The sequence below is a fragment of the Hipposideros armiger genome, unplaced genomic scaffold, assembly GCF_001890085.2.
Source record: "Hipposideros armiger isolate ML-2016 unplaced genomic scaffold, ASM189008v1 scaffold_51, whole genome shotgun sequence".
Taxonomy (NCBI): domain Eukaryota; kingdom Metazoa; phylum Chordata; class Mammalia; order Chiroptera; family Hipposideridae; genus Hipposideros; species Hipposideros armiger.
The window spans coordinates 4,024,918-4,044,127 of record NW_017731401.1 but is presented as its reverse complement, the minus strand read 5'-3'; the positions used below and the strand labels follow the sequence as shown (position 1 = coordinate 4,044,127).

Genomic DNA, 19,210 nt, shown 5'->3' with positions numbered 1-19,210 from the left:
GAGATATGTCAGCCATTTATTATATTTCATTATTTTTAGTTTATTTTCTGAAAAATAGAACTATACATACTTGCTTTACATACTTGTGTATAAATAATGCATAATGTAAATCTGGAAGATGAGATTTTATAATATTTCTTGTTAATAATTAAAAGAAGAATAGGGATGATTATACAGTAGCTGTAAAAGAACTTTAAAAGTAAACTACCAGTACATATTCATTATTTTTCATTAATAAATTTTCATGGTTAATATGGAACTCAGGTCCTGCTCCTATGGGTGATTCTCTGCTGTGTTGGATTTTAAAGTGAACATGATTTAACTGTTTATAAGTGAAATAGCTCACTGATTTGTAGCAAATAGAATAGTTTTTAGTTGTCACGGTATATTAATATAGTCATACATACCAAATTGAACTGTAAATTCTAATTATGTGACATCTGATTTAAAAAGTTCATCACAAAATCTATTTAACAATATCTGGAAAAGAATTATCTATCTAAAGTATAAAATTTGAATCAGCTTACCAGATCCACAAATCCATTTGAGTTTGTGCACAAACTCTAATTTGAGTAACTGAATAAGTTAGACCCTGTGGGGTCCTGGTTTATGTGTGTAAATGCTAGTTTAGGAGATATGTCTGAGTTTGTCAGTGCAGGCATGTTTATGTGAAGGTAGAAGAAGTAAGAGGAGATAAAACTATTTTTGAATCTTTTAATAGAAAGTCCAGATCATAACTTTATTAAACTGTAAAATGAACTCTTAATTAGATTTCTTTCTTCAATGCCTGGGTAAGGCGGTATCTGTGGGAAACATACAGTTGTGAACAGTGGAAGGGAATGATGGACTCATAAGGTTAGTATAAACTAGAATCCTCAAACTACTCAAGCTTAAAGTAAAACTTATTTTGTTATGCAGAGATCCTATAAGCCATAAGACTTTGCAGAAATGTCCTTCTACAAAACTAGAAGAAAAAAGACCTGTCTTGGAAGAACAGCCCCAGAAAAATACCATGGAGAAATTGGGTGTGTCAGATGCTCCCACCATACCTGTTAGAAGGCGTCTGGCTTGGGATGCAGAGAACACCAATGAAGACATACAGAAACCGCGGAGGAAGGAGGAGGAGGAAAGGGAAAGGGACAAACAGGTTTATATGGGAGAGTTAGAGAAGTTGGAAGTACATGAAAAATCTAAGGCAGACAAGAAAGAAGAAGGGTGAGAGTTTTAAATTAATCAGTATATGGCAGCATGATTGTGCATGGTTAATGTGTATTTTGTTTTGTCACTAAGTATCGTGGTTTACGCTTTTGGTTTTATGACTAATAAAGAGCAGATTTTACTTTAATGTCATGAAGTAGGCATTCTGTATGTTTTATAATTTGATTCAGCCAGGTATTTGAGTCACTACAAATTGGTAATTGAACACTTGAGCACTGAGCTATTTGGGGAGGAAGTAGTCGGTGTTATTTTCGTTTGTGTCCTGCTAATTATGATCTGCCTGAATAGTAAAATGTCTAGAAAAATGACTTTCTTGATGATTTAAGGAAAATAGCTGATTTTCTTTAGCATCAGATTGTTATACCAAAAAAGAAAGAAAAGATGATGTTTTATAATATTAAAATAAGTGATTTCAGCAAATAGCTAATTCCTGTTGATTTATATGCAGATTTCTTGGATGTGGTTCTCTGCCATTGATAATGGCGCTTTTTGTCTCCAGTCCAGATCCCTTCTCATTCGTTGATGAGTTTTGCAGCTAATATGGGACTTAGGCCCTGATTTAAAGGGAGGGCTCTTTGCTCTGCCATTGCTGACTGGCAGTGATCGTCCTGCTTTTCCAATATTCTGTCACGCTTGCCTGCATGCAGATTTATCTTCTCAGGAACAAAATGGCCTTACCTTAAAAGTTTTATACTTTGGTATTGCATGATGATGGCAAAGTATTTTTGATCCTATTTCCTGGAAGAAATGCTTCATGATGGATTGTTTTGATTTGTAGATCAGATTCTTCTTCTGTATCCTCCGTAAAGGGAGGCAGGCTTCCTACCCCGAAGCTGAGAGAACTTGGTGGAATCCAGAGAACTCATCACGACCTTACCACTCCAGCTGTTGGTAATAGGCAAAACCTGTGCAGTACTGACTTACTCTGCCTCTTCTACGTGAAAATTTAGTTTAATTGAAACGTAATTTTCTGCATGTTTCCAGGTGGGGCTGTTTTGGTGTCTCCATGTAAAGCGAAGCCTCCAGTTCCAGAGCAGAGGAAGAGAGTGTCCTCTCAGGATGTTTTAGAAACTTCAAAGGGTGATTTTAAGAAGGTAAATATTTATATTTTGGGGGAAAACATCTATTCAGGAAGTGATTATTTTAGTCGCATTTAATAAATGAATGATAGATTCTGATTTTAGAAAATTTTGTGTATCATATGTGGAGACAATGCTGTTAATGTATTTTTAGTAAGGCAAAAGCATTGAAATGTTTTTTTCTGGCATTGGCGTTGTTTTCCTGCTGGTAGACTTTTAAATCTTGTCTGTAGTGACTCAACAGGAAGAGAGAGAGAAGAAAAACAGTTCTATTTGTTGAGCATCTACTTTTGTGGCAATTGTAGTCAGCTATGTTCCATGCACTGTTTGAGCACCGGAGATATAGCAGTGAAAGAAACGGACAAAAATCCTAGCCCTTATTGAACTACATTCTAGTGGAGGAAAGAGACAATAAACAGGTTAACTAGGTGAAATACATTGTATGATAAGTACTAAGAGAAACATAAAGCAGGGGAAGTGAATGGTAAGTGGCCAGGAAAGTTCTCACTAAGAGGGTGGCATTTGAGCAGAACCTGAAGTTGGTAAAGGATTCACCCGCATGCATATCTAGGAAGGCATTCTAGACAAAAGAACAAGTGCAAACTCCCCAAGGTGACAAGGCAGCTCATTCTTTGAGGAATAGCTAGGAGGTCAGTGAGGCTGGAGTAGAGAGCAAGAGAGGGAGAACAGTATGGGCAATGAGTTCAAAGGCATCTTGGGCGACTAAATTGTGTAGGGCCTTATAGATCATAGCAAAGACTTTGAATTTTGTTCTGAATGAAATAGGAAGCTTTTGGAGGGACAGAGGAGTGATAAGAGTCAATTACAATATGCAGGCAAGAGTGATGGTCATTTGGTCATGTGGTAAAGTCTGATTCTGCATATACATCGAAGATATAGCCAATTAGATTTGCTGATGTATAAGATATGGGGTGGGAGAAAAGGACAAATCAAGGATGACTCTGGATTTTTGGCCTGAGCAATAAGCATGGAGTTGCCATTTAATAACTGAGATGGGGAAGACAGTGTGAAGAAAAGATTTGCCAGGGAAGAGCAAAAGTTCTGTTTTGCATGCGTTAAATTTGAGAAATTTATTAGACATACAAGTAGACATGTTGAGTAGGGAATTGACTGAGTTTGGAGTATAGAGGAGTATAGAGAAGTTAGGCTGCAGATACAGATTTAGGCTCTTTATCAAATAGGTGGTACAGGTATGCAAGGTCTTGAGATTGGGGAATATCATCAGTGGAGTGGATTTAGATAGAGAAGGGTAGGTGTAGGCAGGTCTGAGTCCCAGGTTTTTTGATCTTGGGAAGCTGAGGAGTAACCAACAGAGAAAAGGAACAGTCACTGAGGCAGTGAGAAACAGGAGACTGCAATGTCCTGGAGGTGTCAAGGAGGAGGGAGTGTCAGTGCTACTGCTGGGGCAGAAAGGCAGGAAAATTGATTATTGGATTTAGCAACATGGCGGTTGTTGGGGACTTTGACTAAGGGCAGTTTTGGTAGTGGGAGGGACAAAAGCCTAAATACATGAGTTTAAGAGAATGGAGAGGAGAGGAATTGGCGACAGCGTCACAGACAATTCGCTCAAGAGCTTTTTTCTATGCAGGGGAGCAGAGTAATGGAGTGGGAGTTGGAAGAAGTGAGGTCAACATAAAGGAGATAACAGCACATTTATTTGTATGTTGATGAGAACAATTTTAAAGAGAAAAGATGATACAGGAGTGAGAGGAAAATTGTTGGAAAGATGTTCTTGGATAGGAGGAAGGGCATAGGACCTGGTGGAGATGTGACAGGGTTAGCCTTAGCATTGGTAAATTTAAAAGAGGGCAGGCGGATTATATGGGCACTGCTGATGAAATAGAGGAAAATGTGGTGGGAGGTTTTGGAAAGTCTCTTCTGATTGCTTTTGGCAGAATCTGAAGAAAGATCCTTTTTGGGAATGAGGCTGGGGAAGAAAATGTTGGAGGTTTGAGGAAAGAGAATAAGGCATGAAATAGTCTTTTGGACAGTGCGAGAGTGAGTGGGCCGGGGAATATGAGGTACTGCAGGGCAACACGGAAGGGCCATTTTAAGTTAGTGAGCTTGATGTAAGACCAGTTAGGATAGGTTGTGTGCTTTTCTCCAGGCATGTTTGGATGCAGCGGTGCTGGACAGGTGGAGAGTTGGTTTTAACTGAAGTTCATGTTTTGTCAAGGGAGTGAGTGATTATAGTGATTACCCATGGAAGTTGAGTTGGTCAGGGAGGGAAAATAGGACTCAATAAAGTAAGGTACAGTGCAAAGGTGACAGCATCAATGGATGGGAGGTCTTGTCCGACTTAAGGATTTGTTGGAATTGGGGTCCCTGTGGGGATTAGTTTTAAAGTTAGGAGGTGGTGGTCAGAAATCGAGATTGTGGAGAGAGGTTGCAGTAGGACAGGAGAGGTTGCTGAAGTAGGATAGAGAACATTCACAGACGAGGTTGAATTTCACTGGGGGAATTTTGCTGAAGTTCCAGAGGGCACAGTGGGGAGTCACTAGGTGTTGGGGAGAGGTGGGAGATGGGATCAGAGCCTAATTCTCCCCAAAGCCAGGACTTAGAACCCAGCTCATGGCTGGTGGCCATTAAAAATGTGCTGAAAGGGAAGTTGTTGGAGTGACAGACTATCTAAAGTATTTCCTGTTGCTTACGTATACAGAGGTTTATTAAAGGAAATGTAACAATAGGCATTCAGAGGATTGATCAGAATCAGATGTTAGGGATCTCTTGCCCGCTAGGGACTGTTCTGCCCCTTCCTCAGGAATCAGGCTGTCACCTGGAAGGTGTGTCAGCTCTGCCCACAGGGCTGGCTACCCTCAGCTAAAATGAATGGCACTAATGCATATTTGCAGCTGGATTTTTATGTATTATTTTTGTTTATTGTGAAATTAATTTCTTGAATAATTAAATAAAATTACATTAAATTAATTAAAATAGAGTAATTATAATAGAGTAAAATGTCCTTTAACATTTTAATGCCAATCTCCACCTCCGTGTGCATATAATACAGTGGTAACATTTTAATTACAAACTCATCTAAAATAAGCAGGCTTCTTATCAACAACTTAATTTAAACTGCCTCGATGTGTATTTTCTGCTTCCAGCACTACCAGGGGCTGTACCAGGAGCTAGATTTGGTTAATTCCCATTGTCTAGCTTTTGATTGCTGGTAAGCAACAATCATTTTCCTCCCCTTTGGTTTCTTATAAAAGCTAGTATTACAATGAAATTAAATAAGTCATTCAGTTTCCAATAAATTATTCCCATTATTGCCCTTGATTAATAGCCTTCTACATTTCTTTGTACCTTAGAAATTAGGGAGAGTGTATTATCGGAATATCCAGAAATTTTTTCACTGTTAACTTTTAACGACATACTTGAGTTGTGGGAGTATTATGGGACAGGAGTAATTTGGGTAACTTATATGGAGATGATCATGATAGCTAGCATTTGCTGAGTGCTTACTATTTTCTAGGCCCTGTGCTGAGTACTTTACGTGCCTTCCTAATGACTCTGGGAGGTTGGTACTGTTATTACTCTCATTTAGATGATGAAACTGAAGTCACACAGCTGCCAAGTGGTGGAGCAGGATGTGACTCCAGGCAGCCTATCCTCAGAGTGGACATTTTCAACCCCTGAACAATACTGTCTCATGAAACTTTAGAGTAGAATTCTCATGGTATTGTTTAATCATCAAGTACTGTTTACGCATGTTATAAATGATAGTAAAAATTCAGTGTCTGTTAGTTTACTTCATTCATTCATTCAGATGTTTCTTATCGATTTACCAATATGCGGTAATGATAGTGAGCAAAAATAGACATGGTACGTGATCTCATGGAACTTATAGTCCAATGAGAGAGATACACATTAATCAAAGAATTAATGTGTGTTTTACCCAAAAAGGTAAAATTGAAACTAATAAGAATTTCAGAGAAGTATATAGTGCTATTCTGGAAGGAATTGACCTAGTCCTGGAAGTCAGGAAGCTTCTTGGAAGTCAAGGATGCTTCTTAGGCGTCATAATTTAGTTGAGCTATAAAGGAAGAGGAACAGTTACCCAGATAAGAAGAGTGGGGGAGGAGAAGCATAGCGCATGTCGAGATCGTGTGGAGAGAAAGAACGTAGAGTTTTAAGAAGCAGACTAGTATAATGTGTGGCAGGGAGCAGGTACAATATAAGGCCAGAAAAGATAGCAATATTGAGAATTTCTATCATTTCAAATAATAATGGCATTTCTATCATTATTCCCATTATTTCAATGGGAAGCTATTGAAATATTTTAAAGACCTCTTTGGCCGCCATGGAGGGTGAGAGTTGACTGGATACCAGTAAAAGGCCCTCGTGTAGTCTAGGAAGGAACTGTTTGTTGATGGCTTGGGCTTAGGAGGGTGAGCATAGATAGAAGTGGATGAAACTGAAGAATTGTGTAAGGGGAACAGTGTCAGGGCTTAGTGCTGGGTTGGATAATAGGGGATGAGAGACCATGAATGACTTCTAGGTTTCTGGCTTGCCCAAAAGGATTGAATGGGGGCTGCTATGCACCAAGTAAGAGAACTCTGGACAGGAACTATTTTTGAAGGGGAGTATTAGGCGTTTCATTTTCGTTCACTCAATTCAGTAATGTGCTCTTACTATGTTCCAGGCAGTGTCCTAGGATATGGAGGGTCGTTGGTAATCAAGACAAAATCCCTGCCCTCGTGGAGCTTATATTTTTATGGGGAGAAATAAGCAAACAATTTTTAAAAAAGACAATTTCAGACAGTAGTAAGTGCTGTGAATTAATAAAACCACAAATGGCTTCCAAGGGATGGGTGAGGCTGCTTTACTTTGGGCCATCAGATCAGGCATCTCTGAGGAGATGACATTTTGTCTAAGACCTGACTAATAAGGGAGGTGCCTGCAGAGATCTGGGGCACAGATTGTTTTCCAGGTAGAAAGAACAGCAAGTGCAAGTGTACAGCAATGAGCGTTTTTAGAGAGAGAGAAAAGGCCGGTTCGACTGGAGCCTGGAGAGGGAAGAAAAGAGGGTAGGGAATGAGGTTGGAAAAGGGAGGCCGGGTGAGGAGTGGGAATGCTGTCCTGATGGCACTGGGAAGCCCTCGTAAGATTTGAAGCAACTAAGCAAATGTACACCTCTGATTTATGTGGTAAAGAACATTACTCGCTACTCAGTGGAGAATGGACTGTACTGGGGGAGAGTGGAGGCAGTGAGGCCAATAAGGAGGCTTTAAGCTCAAAAACAGATGACAAAGTGAGTTAAGTTAAACCTGGGAACCCTCTGCGTTAAAAATATTCTACAGATTTCATCAGGTCTTTTTACCAATAGTAAAGGCAATTTGACAAAGCTCTCAAATTCTGTATATATATATATATATGTAGAAAAAGAAAAAAATCAAAGAACAATTTTCCTAAGTGATACGTATAGTTAAAAAGGGAACCAAGAGGCAGATTTGCGGTTTTTATCTTAGATCTTGATTTAAAAAATATGTTTGTTGGATAAGACCCTAGGCCATCTCTACTTTGAAGCAATAAGCTCTTTAATTGCAGAAAATGATGCCTAAGTGGGAGTTTTTATCTATTGTGTCCCATTATAAGAATTCATGAAATTACTTTACACATACTTTGATCCATTGCCCCATTTCCACTATACTATTCAATTTTAGTTAATTATACTTACGTTTTTAGAATGACTGGTGTTCACTATTGTAGATTTACATATATATATATATATATCATTCAGTTGCTCATCTTGATAAATTTCAGGGTATTTTTTGAACCATGACTAAAAAGAATTAGAAAATTAATTTACTTATACTACCTTTTAGATTTTCATCTCCTTTATTATTTGACTTGTTATTTATATTATTTCTATGTCATTATCATTAAAAACATTAACATTAAAAAAAGAAAAGAAAATGATGCCTAAGGTCAGAAAGCAATGTTTTGAATATTGCATTTGATAAACTCAAAGTTAATAACTAAAGGCAGCAGTTACAAGGAATAATCAGGAGAGTCTGGAACTGTATTTGATTTTACTGGTTTACATTCTCTTAAAAAGTAAAACTTTACAGGGACTTTTAGGAAAGTGATACATTGTCATTGTGGATAATAAAAAATACTTACCAAAATAAAGATAATAAATGCTGTCACACCTACTATTCAGAGACATCCACTGTTAAATTTTTGAGTTATTTAGGAATATAGTGTATTCATTTATTATACTGTAGATACGCCTTTATAATCCATTATTCTCACTTAGCAATGTATTGTGAAAATATTTCCATATCATTAAATATAATTTCTATCAAATTTTTAATAACAACATGATATGCACTATAGTTATATTATGGTTGTTTTAAGAGAGCATGAATGACTTCTAAGTTTCTGGCTAGAAGTAACCCAAAAGGATTGATGGGGGCCCAAAAGGATTGACCAGATGTTTATGGTTGAAATCTGTTTTTTAGAACTAGATGCCTATTTCTATTTCTTAATTTTCTTGTTTTGAAATCCATCCTTTAGCTACATTTAGCTATATTTTTGTTCATATTGCTATTATCTCCTTTTGTGTAACTACTCCCCAGGTATTATTGTGTGGTTGAAGAATACAAAATTTTATGGCCTTTGCTATGTTTTTCCAGCTTCCCCCAAAAATTGTGCTCCCAGCAATACTGTAGTGCCAATTTCTCTACATCCTTGACAGCTCTGGTAATATATATATATATATATATATAAATATATATATATATATATATATATATATATATATATATATGTGTGTGTGTGTGTGTGTGTGTGTGTGTGTGTGTGTGTGTGTGTGTGTGTGTGTATAATATGGTATTACTGGGAGTGCCAAAAAAATGTATACACATTTTAAGAAATGTTATCCATGTATTATTTTTGAAATTGAATTGAATTACTGTAGCAATGTGTAGTATGGAGTTCTCTCAAAAGATGGCATTAATCAAATGAATGCTAGCGTCACCATGTGACAGGCAGGACAGTCAAAGATAGTAGCGGAAGCACGGATGTCGTTGGAGGAGCGCAAGACCATTTTGAAGTGGTATTTGACATTCGAGAACATTGTGGAAGTACAATGACAATGGAGGCGTGAGTGTGTAATAGAACCTCCAACACGCCTAACAATTGCACGCATTCGTGATAAGTCTGAGATGCATGGTACTGTGTTATGATGTGCACAAGGGAAGATCCTGGAGGCCTCGCACAGCAACAAGCCCTGCTGCTTCTGCTATGGTGCTGGAACAGTTTACATGCTTGCCACAGAAGTCTCCCAAACAATGTTTGCCGTAATCAGAAGTGTCTGGACGCTGATGATAACCACTTTGAGCACCCCTTATAATTGCAGAAGTCAGATATGACTTGTATTCATTCATCTTTTGTTATCGGTATATATTGAGCATCACAATTTGAATACAGTTTTCCTTTCTTAAAAGGTGTAAACATTTTTTTTGCCACCCTCTGTATATATTTTTCGTAGCTAAATGTTTATGTATATTGGTTGTTAGGCTTATAAAATCTTACCCACATAGAAGTTACATAAAGTTACCCCATATTTTCTTCTGATTCTATGATAATATTTTTTTGTATTTGTATAAGTACAAATATGTATAAGACGCATATGTATCTTTATTTTTTTTTTCTTCATTTAGAAAGAAGGTCGTGCGATAGCCCTCCCAACTTCTCCAGCTGCTGGTATAAAAACACTTGATCCCCTGCCTTTGAGAGAAGATTCTGATATCAATATCCCCAGATTTGCTAAGGCAAATCCAGTTTCAAAAAATCCAGAACATCCAACAAACACTCCTGAAGAGTCGCCTTCTCCACCCTGTGCTCCAGCGTACTGGCATTCCTCTCGTCGAATTCAGGGCTCTCTGAGAGACCCAGAATTTCAGCATAATGGTAATTATTTTGGTTTTAAGTTTTTATCTTTTAAAATGAAAGTCTTAAACTGATACAAAGGCTGTAAGTACCATGTGTACTATATGTTAACAAATGATGTTATTTAGGTTTTTAGTTAATGTAATAAATTTCTTTAAATAGGAAAGAACTCATCTTTAGAACAGTTAATTTTGCTGTACCCAAGTTCACTTTTGTATAAGTGTAAGGTGTCTCTCAAGTTCTTTCCCATACACATTTAGGCAATGCACTACATGCCAGTAGCACCCCTTCCTCAGGTGTGACAACCAAAAGTGGCTTCAGACATTGCCAGATGTGGCCTGGATGTAGAATTCAAGATCATAAATTATTTTCCTTTTGTTTTATTAGGCACTGCTCTCCTCTTTTCTAGCTTCCACTATTACTGTTGAGAAGTCTGATGCTCTTCTTATTTTTGATCTTTTGTGTATGGCTTTTTTTCCTGGCAGCTTTTGGGATCTTTTCTTTATACCTAATGCTCTATAAAATTTTACAATGAGTCTCTTTTCATTTATTTTGCTAGTACTCAGTAGAGCTTTTCAGTCTAGAAACTCAGTTCCTCACTTCTAGGAAATTTTCTTATATTATTTAGCCAGTAATTTCTTCCTCTTCATTTTCTGTTTCCTTTTTTTCTGTCACTCCCATTATTCAGATGTTGGACGTGTTGACCATGATTTTATTTTCTTATCTTACCTTTCCTATTTGCCATCTCTTTTTATTTTAATTTGAAAGGATTACTAATTTTTATCTTCTCCCTCTTCCAGTTTTTAAAAATAATTATGCTATATTTTTAATTTCTAAGAATTTTTTTTAACACTGCATATTCGTTTTATACTGCATCATGTTCTTATTTCATGGATCACATGTTTTATCTCTTTCAGAAGATACATGATACATATATAATCTCCCTGTTTTGAATGTGGTACCATTGCCCTTAGTTGAACCTAGTATCCTTTAGTTAGAGCAGCTTTCATAAACCTTTAGAGTGAAACCTCCATTCCTCTTTTGGGAGAGGGGCAGTTACCTACCTGTGAAAATTTAAAGGACCTGGCAGTCTGCTGGTAAAAAGACTTTCACCAGTTTCCTGGTTCAGTCTTACGTTCACTCCAACTTTCAGTGCTACTCAGTACACACTGAGTACACTCAGCACAGAGACGTTAGGGGAACAAAATGGTTGCTTCTTGGTTTCCCTCCTTTGCTTGAGAAGGCCACTTTCTTGAGAATGATAACAACACACTCACTGCCCTTTCATTTACTTTCCACGTTCCAAAAATTTGTTGCTGTGTTTTTTTGTCTTCCATTTTCTTTCTTATGGGTTTATGTCATTTTTGTAAATGTGTGTATTCCATCTACCATCTTTAAACAGAAACCTACTACACTCTTTTAAAATTAGAATAGATCGACATTATCATTGAGAAGAATTCTAGGAGGTTACCCATTGTGTATTTACCTATTTGTTAATAATAAGCACATTATACATTAATGAACGGCCCTTTGATAGTAATTTCTATTAAAGAACTAAAATTAATAAAATTTTGACAGCCTTCTTTCACTAAGGGTTTACATAACTAGGATATACTGTTGGGTAGCTTTGAAAGATAATTTCTTCTGCCTTTTTGTTTTTTAAGTGGGAAAAGCAAGGAAGAACAATTTCCAGTCACCTCAACATGAAGCCTTTAATGATGAAGGTATTTCCATAGTCGACACAAGATGAAAGCATGAGGTTTTGTTACATGATAGTTTATAACAGTGTAATGGCCTTAAACTTGATTAGCATTATATACTGTACAAAGGACTTCCGCAGATATTATTTCATTGGATCCTTGAAATCTTGTGAAGGGGGTAAAATTATACCCATTTTACAAATGAGTCAACTGGGACCTAAAGCCTTGGAAAATCTTCTCTAGGGTGAACAAATGGTAAGAGATTGTGCCTCACATAACTCTGCGGTCAGAGCTCTTTTTGTCTTCCCGCCCTGTCTAGGTGGGGCGCAGGAATTTGGCCTAGCATTATATCCAGCATTTTCTCCAAATGCCTACACTTAGCAGTTTTCAATTCTCAAAAAAATACGATTACAGAAAATCAACTTTTTACTCCTATGTAGTTTTCATTCTGACAGATTCATTTGCTTCTAATAGTGGCAGGAGGAATTTTGAATTCTTGATGTGAACAACTGAAATTACAATTTTAATTCATCCTTATAAGTATGAAATTACTGAGTGTTACATTCTGGATTTGAAATTAAATGAAAGGTTTTCTCTCCTCTTAGCAAGTTTGGGACTTTTTTTTCAAAATTCAGTGAGCTAGAAATCAAGTTATTATGTTTTCAAATGGAACTATCTGGACACTTTAATGTATGTGTTCTTTTTTTTTTTTTTTTTTTGTTGTTGTTGGTTTTTTTTAGCTGAGCCATCCTGTCACCTGTTGGCAGCTCAGCGGCTGCTCAGCTCCGGTTGGGAATCGAACTGCTGTTGCTCAGAGCTCACACTCTTGAGCAAGCACTTAACCAACTGAGCCACTCGGCTGGCCCTTCTATCTGGACACTTTGAATCCAGTTCTGATTTCTTTTTAATGGAAGAACAATGTTTACAAATAGTCTTATAATAAATTTGCTTACTCAGAATGAGGAATTTCAGTAATAATGAAAGGGCAGCACATTAAAGTCAAATATTATTTCTACATTGAGATTATTTTAGAAATGTTATGTAAGTACTGTGTTAAGCCATGGCATTTTGTTTTACAAAGTTTTGAAAAGCTTTTCACTCAGACCAGCTGTACTGTTTAAAGTAGGACAAGACAGTATGATGTTGAATTGTTTCCAGGTAATACCGAAATCATAAGCCTTGTGTTGAGGTAATGACATTGTGGGATTTCAGCAAGGAAACAGAATGCTCATTTAACATTAAAATGCTTGATTTCTGAATTTGGTAAACTTGGAAAATTACTGTGAACTGAAAACATTACTATCTTGTATTTCAGTAGATTACTTTTTTTTTCTGTCAGAGTCAGTGTTGACATTACAAAGCTTGGTGCTTTTTACTTTTCTGTCAGTGTTATAACAATATTTTTGTAAGAGTTATATTTAGCACTGACTATAATTCTTTCATTGCAGATGAGGACAGATTATCTGAGATTTCAGCTCGTTCTGCAGCTTCAAGTCTCCAGGCTTTTCAAACTCTGGCACGAGCTCAGAAAAGGAAGGAGAATTTCTGGGGTAAAACATAATTAAATATGCACCTAGTTGAGTTGCTTTTTTTCTAGGGAACCATTGGCACAGTTTTTCTTTATTGCTTTACTATGTTAAGATTTTTCAAGCGTTTGGATTTTTTCTAACATTTCCTGCTTACGAAGAATTATTTGATTTTTCAATAGCCAATCAGTTTACCTGGAAAATTTTAGCACAAGTTCATACAAATTTAACTGTTAAAGAATTCTTTTTACATCAATCCCAAAGTAGAAAGACATAGATTATATAGTTCTTCACATGTTCTAACTTTTGTATTAGGTGTTAGGGATAGCTGGTAGAATTGTGAATTCTGTCTATCCAGAGAATATTGTAAAAAGTGAACAAAGTGAAGTAAAAATTAAGATTCAAGTATGTAGTATATATTTCCCTAAAATTGGTTCTATGTATCTTTATAATTGTGGATGTCAAAAAATGAATTTTTTGTTCCTTTAACTTTTTCTGTAGTGCTTTGTTTTAGTACCTTCTGTATGTGGTTACAATATTAAGATAATTTTATTTTAGATTGAAAATACCGGCTGTATATATTTTTCCTATTTATGTAACAAAGTTTGCTAAGAGAATATGTATATTTTTTATCTTTGTGTACATTCTATTTGTACAAGGACTGGCTTACATTTGAATAATGTCTGAACTTTGAAAAATTATTTGTATAATGGAGAACTAAAAATTTGTAGACATTGCAAAATAAAAATTGATCAAGTATTTCAGTTCTGTTTATTTCAAGCATTTGACTTCTCCAGAATGTTATTACAGGAACAAATAATTATCTTTTATATACATTCTACTCATAGCAGGTTAGACAACTGTTATACTTCTTTTGCAGCAATCCAAATGCAGTGAAACCAAGTCAACAATATTGTACACAAATGTAGGAAACAATTCCTAAGGCAGAATAATTAAAAAAAGTTTTTTTTAAATTAAAGTTTATTGATTTAGCAAACTTTTTTACTATACTCTTTCACTCATAGGACATGTTCTGTTGTCTTACTCTTTATCTTGCAAATCATGATTAATTTTTTTAAAATACGGAGTTCATAAAATTACATAAAATCTTTATAATAATACATAGAAGGCACTGAAGATAAACTATACAGAATATTCATGCTTATTGGTTAGAAAACAAATGAACAACCTCTTCTAAAGTGTTTAATTTGGTCAGAAGTGCTTATACAAATCATCAATTCACAATGTTAGTTTTTAAAAGATCTTTATATTATCATGAGGTTATAAAGAACTCTGGGCATACAAGTATTTGCTTACATTCCACTGACATTTTAAAACATTTTGTTGATAAAAAAACTTACCAAGTGATTCAAGATGGCAATAAAAGTTAGAAATAAGTGTATAATTGAATTTTAGAACACAAATTGTCTTGGGTTCTGTACAAATGTGTACTGAGGCATACTGTAAAATAAATTTGGAACTGAAAGTTGGCTTAGTTGGCTAGAGTTTTCAATGGCTGACCACTGATCTACAGTGAAGAAAGGAATTCTAGCTAGCTTGCAAGGAACTAAGCATAATGCACAGTCTATCTTACCTAAGCTATAGACTGTAAAGTGAGTTCATCCATTGGAGTAAGTTGCCTGCACATGAACTGATCTATCTATCAGGTGTTAGGTAGATTAGGGTGTGGTTCTTATGAGGTTGAGGCTATTACCTGAGTCTGTGTATGACAGTTTATCCTTGCAGTATACTACTGACTATCTTTTAAAAGCCCTACTCAGTGGCCCAGGGGAGAGAACAGTGTTGAGGGATTAGTACTATTCCATCACTCATACTAAAAGAGCAACTCGAAGGACATGTGCTTGAATTGGTGGGTAAGTAGTTTACATGAGAAATGTCCCATGAGATTTGTTGGCATATAGGAGCTGGGATTGTTAACTCAATGTTTTAATCAATTTTATTAAGGTACGCTTTCATGTACAAAAAACTGCAATAAAAAAAATTATAGCTCAATAAGTTTGGAAAGAATGTATGCATCTGTGAAACCAACACCACAACCAAGACCTATTACATTTCCATTATCCTAAAAGTTTCCTCATTTCCTTTTGCAGCTCATTCTATCCATACAGTGTACACCCAAATCAATATTTTAAACTGGTGGTTTGGTCTTTTGTTGAACTTAGTATCTCAAAAGCTGGACTGGGGAGAGAATATCAGAATCACAATGGAAGTTTCTTCCAAAATACACACCTACTGCCTCTGTTCTTCCCCCCATCTTCGCCCTAGATGCTGAGATACCCATATGTCCCTGGTTGAGAACCCGGATATAAGTGCACAAATACACATATGTGTATGGAGGCTTTGCACGTTCGTTTCTGCTCTCATCTGTGGATCACTGTGGGAATCTGAACTCTTAAGAACCCTTGAAGGATGATTTTGAGAATTAAGAATAAAGAACATGATAAATTGCTTAGTACATGGTAGGAAATGTTACTGTGAGATTTAAGTACAAATATCCTCATTTTACAGGTGGGCAAACACTTAGACTAAATTACTGGACCAAGATCTCATAGCTGGTAAATTAAATCTAGGTCTTCTTACTTGAAATCTACCCACGCCGCTAACTCTGAAGTGCTAAAATTGTGAATCTTAACTGTGATTCAGTGCTCTGGTTGATTCATTTAGAGTTACATTTTTAACTTTGCCTCCTTGAAGATAAATGAAACACCTACCTTCCTAGTCAGGAGGAAGAGTATGTGGGCACATGTATTGTACAAATGGATTCAACTAGAAGGAAAGAGAGTTAACATCGAAAGCAAGTTTGTCCTTATACAGAGCAGGGCTGTGGCTGGCTACCCAGAGTGCTCAAGGATGGATTTTACCTTTGTTGCGGTGGTAGATACCCAGAAAATATCCCAAAGCTTACTAAAGGAGCAAATAATCTAAAATGCATGTGATCCTAGAATCATTTACATTGGTTTTGGAATATGTTTTTGGTACTCTGACATGTGATGGCATCAGGCATGTCAGCACGCTCAGGGCCCAGGCTTTGTCACACTGCAGTCATCACTCAGTTTCCCTAGATGAGTCAGCTGCACAGGGAAGAGAACAGCCTCTGTCACTGGACTAGCCACGGTTGTGCCCCGCTGGGCCTGGTCATGGGGAGCTCTGAGAAGCCAGTCTGGCCCTCTAGCTTGACTCATGGATGAAAAGCAGGGCAGTGGTATATTCAGCCCTTTGAGGCTCAACTTCATGCTAATGTTGACCCTGCTTTGACCATGTGTCTTTCTCCTGTGGTGAGAGGAGACACAGAAAGATTCAGCCCTTTTTTTCCTTTCTTTTCCAAGCTTCTTAATCTGTAGTTCATGTTTCATTCCTACCCTGGTCCTCAAGGGTGCGTCAAGGATAGGAGCCTCTCTCAAGCAGAGGGCAGCTCTCCTGTAGCACTACCCCTGCTAGAAGGCAGGTAAGAGGGAAAGAGCAGTCATCCTAAAGATGACATCCGCTTCTCCTCCACTGAACGCTCCATCTAATGAAGGCATCCATTGCCTTCTTTATACCCCAGGCCTCTAGCAGAGCATGTCCTCGGAAACTGAGTGAGGGAATGGGACTAGGGGTCACTGAGGCAGCTTTGGAAGTCAGAGCATGAGGTCAACAGATAGAGTGATGTTCGGGGAGTTCACAACCAATTTGAACCACCTAATGGACAATTTAGGTAATGTTGGGAAATTTTCCAGTTTCTCTTCAACATAGTCGACACCCAGTAGTATGCTGGAGCTGGTTTTTGGGCCAATTGTGAAATATTCAGAAATTTGGTGAGCAGGTTATTAAACCATCAGTAGTTTGAAATTGGCCATGGTGGGAGTATTTATACCATGGACATCAGCAAATGCTGTAAATCAGTGCTTCCTCACCAATTACCTCCCTTCCCCCGGGTAGTTTACAAGCCCACTACTGTGCAGCCACTACACCAATTTTTGCTTATTTTTCATATCATTTGTGATAAAAATCCACTTCAGGAAAGAGAAAAGAAGCAACTCAAGATAAGCTACTATAAATTCATTATATCATTCACATCTTCCTTGGCTTATAAAAATAAAATACTTTGGTTTGGTTTCTTTTTTTTGGCTGGAGTCCACCAAGAAAATAAAAACAAGCCACAAATAGCAGATAATAGACTATGGAGGGAGCCTACCCATGATCCACCCACCCATGGAACTGGCCAGAGTAAAGGCCTGGGAACCTATGTGTAATTCCAGGTGACTCTGATATTCAGGTAGTTTGGAAACCACTGGCTTTGGGACTATAATAAGCTTGAGCAAACTGGTTAAACTTCTTTGAGCTTGTGTCTCTAATCTACAAAATTTAAGATTTAGTGGCAGAAGGTCTGTAAAGGTGTTTCATATATGCGGTCAGGCAATTAATTCAAAATGTTTGTTCTATTGTGCTGAAGGCAAATTTTCATTAAAGCAATGGGAGGAAAAGGCATGTTTTAGAGAGGGAAAGGTTAAATCTGGAAAGCAAAACGCTGTGTATCCTAAAATTGTGGCATCTTGTGTCATAGCCCTATCTGAGATGACCTACATTCATTCAGCTTACACTGAGGCAGTTTGGGGCAGCGTGCTGAAATGATTTGTCTGCTTCCGTTATGTGGTAAAGCAAAGAAGTCTGTGACTCCAGTGTTGTGACTCAGCGAGACTAGAAGGTGGAATCAATTACCTGATATATGCAAACTATATTAGTGTAACCATGAATTGGAGATGTTATCAGATATGAGTCAGGCAATGCAGAGACAAAGGACCCACGACAATTTCTGATGAAAGGAAAGATAGTAAGGTTGGTCCCTGAATGAATGTACAGCCAATATCAAAGATTTCCTATCTTGCTTCAAGTTATTTTTTTATAAATAAATTAAGTAAAACTCAGAGTTTTATAATTTTGAGAAGAAAATGTAAAATGCCACATATTATGGGAAAATATAGAATCTTTAAACTCATCAAATCAATTATACTTAGAGCTTGGGCATGTCAGTCAGGAAAATTTTGCCCACAATGAGTACCTTAGCATTTGCTGTTGCCATTAAAAATTATTCAGGTAAAACAGTTAGGTTCTAGAGAAACCAAAGAAAATTGAAAATAGGTTTATATGACAATACTGACACGTTCCTTTCATAAATGACCGATAACGCTATAAACTTTAATTTGTAATTTTGCAAAGATGAAACATCTGAAGTACTTTACGAATTAGAGCATAACTTGGCAATAAACAATCACCTTAGCCTGATCACTTAAATTAATTACTGTGAATCGTATCTGCCAAGACTTTAAAAACATCACAGATCCATGCTCTAAGGACATGTCAGTTTCTTTCATCATTCAGAATCAAAATGTGGAGACCAAGAAAAAAATTCTCAGATTTGTTTTTATAAATTTGAAGAATACAGAATAGTAGAGACTAACATATCAATATGTACAGTTCTTTAGTCACTACTTAAATAATATAACAAAAATAAAACTTAGAAGCTGGATACTTTTGATTAGAGAAGCTCCTAGAAAAACATCTAATAACCCTCAATTTAGTGAATATGTTCATTCATTCACTCATTCATTCATTCATTCACTCATTCATTCATTCATTCATGAAAACTGCATGCAAAGCTTGCACAGATATTTTCTGCTGTACAACACATCAATCTTAGTGTCTCTTCAGGTAATAGTCCACTTAATCTTAAATAAGTCAGTCACAAGTTACAAAATGATTTATTGAA

At 36.7% G+C, this 19,210-nt stretch overlaps 1 protein-coding gene across 3 annotated transcripts in view; it reads left to right on the top strand.

The window, feature by feature from the left end:
• The window catches only part of SAXO6 (stabilizer of axonemal microtubules 6), a 31,936-nt gene extending 17,742 nt beyond the window's left edge, over positions 1-14,194 (top strand). For 2 of the 3 annotated variants that reach the window (XM_019640590.1, XM_019640589.1), the window contains 6 exons: positions 919-1,215; positions 1,997-2,109; positions 2,203-2,312; positions 9,989-10,238; positions 11,882-11,941; positions 13,366-14,194. In XM_019640590.1, coding sequence (XP_019496135.1) covers positions 919-1,215; positions 1,997-2,109; positions 2,203-2,312; positions 9,989-10,238; positions 11,882-11,941; positions 13,366-13,478 — 943 coding nt within the window. In that variant the 3' untranslated portion in view covers positions 13,479-14,194. The remainder of the gene's footprint in view (positions 1-918; positions 1,216-1,996; positions 2,110-2,202; positions 2,313-9,988; positions 10,239-11,881; positions 11,942-13,365) is intronic. The other variant, XM_019640591.1, reaches the window with a different exon arrangement.
• The last annotated feature ends 5,016 nt before the right edge of the window (positions 14,195-19,210 follow it).